Source organism: Engraulis encrasicolus, chromosome 13 (genome assembly GCF_034702125.1).
Source record: "Engraulis encrasicolus isolate BLACKSEA-1 chromosome 13, IST_EnEncr_1.0, whole genome shotgun sequence".
Lineage (NCBI taxonomy): Eukaryota > Metazoa > Chordata > Actinopteri > Clupeiformes > Engraulidae > Engraulis > Engraulis encrasicolus.
The window spans coordinates 53,287,384-53,297,383 of record NC_085869.1 but is presented as its reverse complement, the minus strand read 5'-3'; the positions used below and the strand labels follow the sequence as shown (position 1 = coordinate 53,297,383).

The 10,000-nt window shown below is 43.6% G+C and overlaps 1 protein-coding gene across 1 annotated transcript in view; it reads right to left on the bottom strand.

The window, feature by feature from the left end:
* cntnap5a (contactin associated protein family member 5a) overlaps nucleotides 1-10,000 on the bottom strand; it is a 232,558-nt gene that overhangs the window by 101,413 nt on the left and 121,145 nt on the right. Inside the window, exon 3 of the mRNA XM_063212967.1 lies at nucleotides 663-773. Within this exon, the coding sequence (XP_063069037.1) occupies nucleotides 663-773 (111 nt within the window). The remainder of the gene's footprint in view (nucleotides 1-662; nucleotides 774-10,000) is intronic.

Here is a 10,000-nt window from a genome sequence, read left to right as displayed (position 1 = left end):
AAAAAAAATAACTTGCTTCACTTTGTGCACTTTACAAATGCTAAATATAATTACACTAACATTAACCGAACTTAGTGGAAAGCAAACTGGGTAACGGAGAACTGACATTTTTATTGTATAACTACAATTGTGTTTGAGTGAAGTGAATGAAATTGTATTTTTTAGTCAGAACGGGAAAGTAATACCGAACGTTTTTGTGAATAAGGACATGTGCTGTCAGGATCCATGCGCCCCAGAGAGCTATTGTGCCCTATGTGAGCGTTCTCGGACTCACACTGCAGTTTCAACTTACATTGAAGACTAATGTTCGACAGGAGAAAACAGCATTGGGCCCCATCCATGGCTCAAATGGTTGGGGCATTGACTGTTACGCCGCAGACCTGAGTTGGATTCCAGACGGAGGTAATTTACCGATCCTACCCCATCTCTCTCTCTCTCTTACTGACCTCCTGTGACCATCTCATACTATCAAATAAAGGCATAAAATCCCATGAAGAAATATAATGAAAAGAAAGGGGAAAAAAAAAACAATATTGAAGGACCCATGGCCGGAAGAGGATTATTTCAATTCAGGAATGATTAAAGACATCAGAATGTCCCCATTCATCCAATAGTTAACACCCCGCGTTCCCAGGGGCCAACCAACCAATTGCTCTACTCACCGTCTCTTCTGTTGAGCTTGGCAAAGTGTGGAGCTTGACTGTCGAATGCGTGCGATGAGCTCTCGAATGACGCCAGTGGCAGTGTGGACAACAATGGGCCATCGCAGCTGTCTGCAGGAGAGAGAAGCAAACACATTGCATCAGGGCCATAACGAGACATTTTCAAATACCGAGGTCAAATACTGCATGCTGTACTGCAGAATGCTTCAAACTCTTCAGTCAAACTCTTAAGATTGTTTCCATTAATCACTGCCTTCAGGATGAATGGGGGTGGCATATTCAGACTGAATTTATCATTGTTGATCATCGATCGATTTTCATCATAGATACATTTTACATTTCTGGAAAAAAGTACAGAGGACATGACCTCTGTGTCCTCAATGGTAGTTACGGCCATGCATTGCATTAAGACACGACCCTGGTTATAGAGCAGGTTTGGTACCAGAATGGCAATGTCCACGTCGCAATGTCTTACTAAAGACTCTATATAAGGTTGCCTCAGTGTAGAAACGTTTTTCAATGAATAAGGTGCTCCACTGGTTAAATGGTGGAAACTACATGTCTCGTAGGATAAAATCAGAAGAACGTTTATTTAAAAATAAATGAATGTAAAGTAAATAAAATGTTCATCATGGCTGTGTGGAGCAGCGAAGAGAAGAGCAACTGTAATTGCAAAATAGATAAATTATCCCAACAGACACATTCTGATGGGTAATGATGCAGACTTGTGGCATCACACCTGGCAAGCCTACCTTTGCCCAGAATAGGAAACGCACTTTGTAAATGAACTAGAATATCAAACATATGTTGCAAATTGCATATCTGCAAATAAGCTGTCCAGGAACATAAAACATATGGTGTCATTTCCAAACTGAGAGGCACAGTGTGAAATTATGACCGTAGACAATCATGTAATACACATCCACACACATCATATGAGGTGATTAAAATATAGCACACCGAAGGGCTTCATCATAAAGCACAGAACTACTTGTCACATGATAAGGCAGTTATTTTCATTTCGCATACACAAAAACGATCCCAACCCGGCTTGAAGCATGTAAAAAATAAATGAGAGTTGTCCAATTGTCCTTTTACCAATAAAGAAAACAAATGATAAAGACAATAATTCTAAATATAGGCGTTGTAATAGCATTCAGTGAGGAAGCAACCGCAGGCAGGTGCTAGAGAACAGCTAAAAGATTATGAGTACAACAGTTTCTGAAAAAAAACAGTTGTATGCTTTGTACTGCACAAGGTGTTCTGACGAATTTGTGTTACATCGGTAATTAACTCTTATCTTCACTGAAGAAAATGACTGCATGGAACAGCTCGTGTCTAGAGCAATAGCATACACACTCTGACATAAAGACAAAGACCCAGACCCAGAAGTCCCCCCCCCACCCTCTCAATGGTCTCTCATTGTCGGAATTCAGTATTTTATACGGGGTCAAAAATATCTTTGACAACATGCTTTGATGTTTCAATCATGGGCAGCACACAGCACACAGCTATTGCCTCTGTAAACATCACACCCATAGTCACAATTTCAATATGCTATTATATAATACAATAATTAAATACTGATATAAACCCATGTTTTTGTTTGGTTTCTATCAAGGGATAAACAACAACAAAAGAATAACGAGAGAGCACAAGGACAAGAAAATAGACTGTGGCTCGCTCGCAAATAGAGTCACTAAAAACGGAGTAATAGTGTCCATGACATTGAATGCCAATATGAGAGTGCTTAGTTTGAAAGCCTATGTGCCCGCTGTTGCCTCATCCGCTTTTCCCTTATCTGCAATTTCACCCTGGGAGCAGCACATTATTTTATAATGTTGTTATGCATTAATGTCTTCAGCCCTTTGAATCACAAGGTTTCAGTCAACCCTGCCTCTCTTATTCCCCCCTTCTCTTGCTCTCTCTCTCTCTCTCTCTCTCTCTCTCTCTCTCTCTCTCTCTCTGTCTCCATCTCTCTCTTTCTGGCTCTCGTTTCCTTTCTGTCTCGCTGTCATACGCATGCACACACACATACACATACACAAACACACTACACACACACACGCATGCACACACACGCACGCACGCACACACGCACGCACGCACGCACACACACACACACACACACACACACACACACACACACACACACACACACACACACACACACACACACACACACACACACACACACACACACACACACACACACAAACAGGGCTGTCAGTGGCTTTCAATGTGCTCCATGCCCGCGTCTGCTCATTAAATCATACCCTTCTTGCTCTCTCTCTCGCGCGCGCTCTCTCTCACTCTCTCTCCCTCTCTCTCTCTCTCTCTCTCTCTCTCTCTCTCTCTCTCTCTCTCTCTCTCTCTCTCTCTCTCCCTCTCTCTCACTTACTCCAGAGACGTCCACATCTCAGTACTCAATAGCAGATGCTCTCCCTTCTCTCTCTCCCCTGTCTCCTCCCGTTCACCTCCTCTCCTCTCCTCTCCTCTCCTCTCCTCTCCTCTCCTCTCCTCTCCTCTCCTCTCCTCTCCTCTCCCCTGCCCTCCCTCCTCCTGCTGGGTTGTCTCCCGACCTGCCAGTGAACCCTCACCTGCAGCCCGACCGCAACAAACTCTCCCTGGCCTAGTCACGAATCCACATGGGGGGCAGTGGTGGTGGGTGAGTGTGTCCTCTAAGGCCAGCACCTGCACAACATTCACCCCACTTTATACAGTATTATTATTGTTGTAATGCGGTGGTAGCCCCATAATGCACGCCGTTTCACAACGTGGTGACAACGTTGGAATGTTGTAATAGTCTTTGTTTGACAAGATTTTATTACAATAGTAAAACATTATATGACATTGAAAAGCAGTGCCTTTAGTAAGACATTACGACTGGGTCCTTGCCATTCTGGAAACAACCAATTTATAACAGGGGCCGGGTTTTAATGTGTTAAAGGATTTTTGGCAATGTGAAAACAACTCTACAACACACTAAGGTTGGTACAGAACAGTGTAACTCTACAGTAACTCCAGAGTGCAGAACACATGAGTTGGTCAGTTGCTCTGTCTGGTGGTTGGATATTTTTTTCTTTTTCTGTTTTTTTTTCTGGAGTGTTTGCATGGGATTCACAGTAGGTAGTTCACCATGCTTCATTACATGTCATGCAGTTATCCTGGAGCTGTGTTTTTTCAATATATTTTCAAATGAGGGAGACAGCAAGATGTCCCAGGATACTTGGGATGAGACATCATCTTGTGTCATCATCTGACATCTAACATACTTGCACTTGTATCTTCTGAAGCACATTGATGTGTGTGGAGGAATATGTGTCTTGCATCATACCTGGCGTACATTTCTCGAAAGCGCAGTTGTTAGCAGTTAGCAACTTGGGTAGTTGCCAATGAAAAATTGCATTGCAACTAACAAAGTAGCCTAGCTAACGTAGTTAGCAACTATGGTTTCGAGAAATGCACACCTGTATACCGAGTTTGTAATGTGAGAACACAGTTTTCACAAAATGCTATGAACACATTTATGATGGTTATTACATAGGCCCTAGGCTTACATATTTTTTCACGATTGACAATATTATATGTGTGTAACAAATACCTCATGGCAAGAGTACTGACACTGGTTGGAACTGACACTGGGGTCATAGAAAACATTAGCATTCATTCTTTGCAAATGAATGGTAGGTTATGAAAGGAAAATGTGAGGGGAAAAGGTGACTTTAAATCTTCAAAAACCGAGACAGCGGTGGTTACTGTAGGCTCCCTGGAGATTGCAGTTCTTTATAATGCTAACATTGAACGTGATGGGGTGGGCAATTATCCTTTCTTAAAAACAGCCCACGTCTTGTGTCAAACCCATCAGCATAATGGTGTTATTAAACAGTCCCACAGCCTGGATCTCGGTTGCAAAGATGAGTAGGAGTGTGTCACGGTCAAAAAAAAGACAGTGGGGAAGAAAATTAGGAACTGCCTGCGCTCCATGTGAGAGCCAGAGTCATTACGCCAACGATAAACCTGCTAGTTTTCATTTTCTGTCGGCTGACGACGGGGTAATGTGGTAGCAGCAGCCGCAGCAGCAGCGGCATCAATGGAGAGGAATAATCTACATGCTAACAACAGCGAAGTAATGGTCACTCCAGTGTCCTCTGGGCAAAAATAGAGGAGAAGAAAAGAAAATGGAACCGCAAAACAATTTGGAAAAAAAAAAAACGCTGGACGGTGCTTTTGTCGTGTGAGCAAACGGTCCATATCATGTTTAAACATGGTGTTCAAACACCCTGAGTACGGTCACAGATCCCTTCCCCCTATTCCTACAGGGCTGGTAAATACGGGGGGGAAAGTCTGTCGAGCTCCTCCCTGCAGAAGTAGGAACTCAGCTGTGCTATGCAGGGCCACTGACAGCTTTTGCCAGGCCCTGGACAAAGTCAATTAACATCCCTTTGGGAGCCTGGGACAACTAACCCCTTTGTTCCCTTCCCTGTCAGGTGCACTGGTCCTATTTACTATGGTAGGGAGGGTTGCCATCAAGAGGGCCTTTTGTGCTTGAACAAGCCCGTATGGGTTGTCCGTGCCCTTGTTCAGAGCTGTTACGGGGAATGGCCAAAACAGCAGGAGTCATCCGTAGATGTCTAATTAGCTTTCTCATGCACACTTTAAAAGTTCCCAGCACAGTAGTTTCCCCCGACCGCCAGATGTGTCGTACAAAGGACATGGACCGGAAAATAAAATGGCCCAAGTGTCGCTTCGTAAATAGCAGGAGAGACTGTAAGTCATGTGAAAGGAAATGTCTGAAAGAAAATTTTTATTCCATGCGATGAGGAAATAGACGTACTGAAAATCCATCAATTTGACTGAAAATCTAGGTATTATATTCAGTGGGAAATTACCATATCATTTGTATGCATAGGGTGTACATGTGATCACACCCTTGCTACTCATGCTGTTTATAAAATTACACTGCTGAAAATGTGTGATACTGATGGAGTAATTTTTTTTTTCTTTGTGTTCTCTTCTGACAAGGCTGAGCACACTGAAGAGTCCTGAATGACTATGATGGTAAGAGATCCTGTTTAAGACATACAGTACATATCGGTAAAAATATCACATACAAAAATAAAACCATATCACTTAGAATATCACATATACCATCTCCTTAGTTAGGCCTTGTCTAGATAAATGTACAGTATGTACACTCACATATAGGTAAGAAGAAGCAAGGAAGAAAGGCAGCAAGAAGAAAGAAAACTTTCTAGGTTTGTAGGCCAACAACATGCCAAAGTGCGAAGTTATCTCCATGGTAACAGCCGAAAAATGAATAGCAGATAAAGGGGATGTGGGAGGTAATTGGGGGTAACTCTCTGTGGGTGGCTTGACTTCCTGACTCCAGCACTTTAATCTGTGCATGTTCGAGAACACCCAAAGATAACACAGACATCTGTTTGTTAAGTGGGACAAGAGGAGGCAGTGTGTCTGCAAAATCCATGCTCCAGTAACTTTTGTTGTGTGGTTGTGGACAGAAACAAAGTTTTAAAGAAATGTCACGCACAAAAAAACAAGCTTTCAAAATGGAAGACCTTGAATATGCAAACACAGATCAGACAGGAAGACATGTATGGGCTTAGGCACACACGCACGCACGCACACACATACACACACGCACGCACGCGCGCTGGCACGCACACACACACACGCACACGCACACTCACACATACACACACACACACACACACACACACACACACACACACACTCACAGATCTCTTGCATGATACAGATCTGATGTGAAAGTCAATGCATAAATACAACCAGAATGCTACAGAAGGTTGTTATTGAGGTTACAGAAGTGTGCTACCACAAACAATGGTTAACAGTTTCTAGGTTAGTCTCCTGAGATTTAAACATGCTAGCATATGTTGCGGATGACCTCCTGGCCGGGTGCAATGTGCGGGCTGGATAGCACTTTATTAAATCTATTATCCACAATTAACATAGAATCACATTACATAGGAGCCAAAAGCCTTGAGACAGGGAGAAGATGCGAAAGGGAAGGGGACGTGAGATGGGGAAGGGGAGGAGAGGGTAGGGCGGGCCTACTGCGGAGTGATTGAATATCAATACTCCGATGTGGAGACTTGCAAGAGTAGAGAGCCTAGTCTCGGGCCACCCCATTGACGTGTGCCATAAAACTGATTTCCATTTTAATGCACTGTAAGTCGCTTCTCCGGCTGATCTGCCAAAACAAGCGATTAGCGATAAGGCACTGAGCTGGCCTACGAACGAGGGAGACGTGATGAGACGAGAGAGAGTCACAAAGAGATGTTATCATTAATGGCGATTCGGCGGCGAGCTGGGGATGGGATGGGATGGGATGGGAGCGGAGAGGACGTACTGTAGCGGACGAGATGGAAGGGTGTGAGTGAGGCGAGCAAAGGCAGATGAGGAAGAGGAAAGGAAAAAGTCCAAATCACATGATATCGGAATGAGCATGCTAATTCAAAGTGACGAGAACTGAACAGACGTTGCTGCGCGAGCGCACACACACACACACGCACACACACACACACACACACACACACACACACACACACACACACACACACACACACACACACACACACACACACACACACACACACACACACACACACACACACACACTAGTGTATATGGAGCGGCACATAAAAGCAGACACACGCGACATGTTTTCAAATTGAACCGCCTCGTGAAAAACCTCGGGATTACTAATGGCATAGGCAATGAATGTCATATGATCTCAATAGATATCATATACATAATACATCATCTCTCTGAAAAAACATCACATATAAATAATATATCCCCCACCCCACCACCACCCAACCACATAGGCTACAGTAGGCCTACCCACCCACCTCATCCCTTAAATGCAACACGTGCAGACTTTCTGGATTATGTTTCATGTCATTCATGTAAAGTTCAAGTGAGGGAAAAAAAGCCATTAGCGAATGTAAGAATAACAGGCCTGGAATAATAAGCAAGTATAACTATTATCGCAGGCTACTACATATGCAAAGGCCATGTGACTGACTATAATTCATGCGCTCCCTGACCTGTAATGGGCGTGTGGCTTTTACTCCACACGACAGGCCCATGAAATAGCGCCGTGTGAGGGGGAGCCATAAATATGGCCCAACATCTGGATGGGGCCTTCAAGGTGTCACATTCACCAGAAATAATGGACACGGTGAGGGAGCAGCATGACGACAGCGGGGCAAAACAAACAACAACAACAACAACAATAACAAAGCCTCCATCTCACCTACCGTATGCTTGTGTGCAATACACAATAACACTGCAGGGGATAACACTCATGATTACTATATTACATTACATTATTACATTACATTGCATTTGGCAGATGCTTTATAACCAAAGCGACTAACAAACAAGGACATAATCATAGCCAGCATCACTAGCAGATACAAAGTGCATATACCGTACATTTGATGCAGCGTACTGTAGCATTTTAAAATATAAAGTTTACGACCGTGGGTCAGATATGTGTGCCCTTCCATTAACTGCATTCATAAATCACAATGCCACAAACGTTAATTAAAACTGCATGCTGAGGCAGGTCTTATGCTAAATAGATGGCTTAATCTATAGTGGCTCGAGACAATCAGTGTCTGTGTTTATGAGCACAAAGCTAACAGTGACCATGGGAGTGTGTCTTGGCCTTGCAGCCGAGGGCGAAAAGGAAATTGCATTGCCAAGTGGATGGTTCTAGTCTCAATGCTACAGTACCTGCTATGAGTTTCTGTCCTTCTGGAACCTGATCTGCCATTCTGCCTGCTTTAACATTGAGTGCGTTTATATGCAGTTCAGTAACCCGAATATGAGGCTTTATCCCGGTTCAAATTTAGGATAAGGTGTGTATATGGCTACAGAGTGTTACATCCCAGTTTACATTCTTGGCCGTAACAGAATTCTCTTGAAATGTATGTAGCCTGGATACCAGCATTCTATGGGAAGCCTCGGTAGTCGGGATAAGGTGGTTCCATGCGTCAGTATCCCTGCTTCTGTCGGAATACTTCACCTGGCATATCCAAATTTCTCAAAGTCCCGCATAAGGGCATATCCAGGATACTGAAGTCGGGAGAAGGGGTTTATATGTTCAAAGACAAATTCAGGATACTTCATATCCTGTTCATATTTGTGATAATGAACTGCATATAAACGCACTCACTGTTTATAGACTTGACTAATTAACTAATGCAAAAAAGCTTAACCGATGATACATAAAAAGTTAAGTAATAAACAAGACGTGCAAAAACATACTATGCTTGATAACTGTCTTTACGTAACGCTACACACATTTTCTGTTTTTGCACTCTGCAGTAAAGTTCGACCTGCATGCTAATGTATTAACAGTTGGCTGAGCCATGAAGTTGCCCCCAGTGACCTAAACTATGACTTCAAATGTGTATAGACAAATGCATGTATTAAAAAAATGGATGGTTTTGGGTTGTAATTGATACAGAATAGATATTTTTTCCTGAGGTGGATCACATTATGACTAAAAAAAGACCTCTGAACTCCAGTTTGTGTATCTGTGTATTGATCAGCCCAAAGAAACACAATGTCACGACCCCACTCAATATGCTCTACTTTAGACTAAGTTTTAAAGGATTACGCTATATGAGACTGAGTACTGCATGAAAAAAAAACAGCAAATCTCTCTCTCTCTCTCTCTCTCTCTCTCTCTCTCTCTCTCTCTATCTCTCTCTCGCTCTCTCTCTCTCTCTCTCTCTCTCTCTCTCTCTCTCTCTCTCTCTCTCTCTCTCTCTCTCGCTCTCTCTCTCTCTCTCTCTCCACCTCCTCTTCTTTCTCTCCGCTACTCTTCTCAGTGACAGGGCCTGCTGTATCCTGTGTGGCTTGTCTCTCTACTTCCTCTTTAATCCTGCTGTTTGGGATTAGGGCTCTCGCAACACTGTGAGAGAGAGGGCTTAAGGGGCCAGGGATCTGAGCACGTCAGCTTCGTCATCCCATCCATCCATCCATCCATCCATCCATCCATCCATCCATCCATCCATCCATCCATCCATCCATCCATCCATCCAGCCATCCAGCCATCCATCCATCCATCCATCCATTCAGTCCTCTTCAAATCCCACATATTAACACACACACACACGCATGCATGAGCACACACACACACACACACACGCACACACACGCACACACACGTGTGTGCAAGCGAATTGGGCGCACTCACGGACGTACATGTGCACACACGCACGCACACACCCACACCCACACACACACACACACACACACACACACACACAGACACA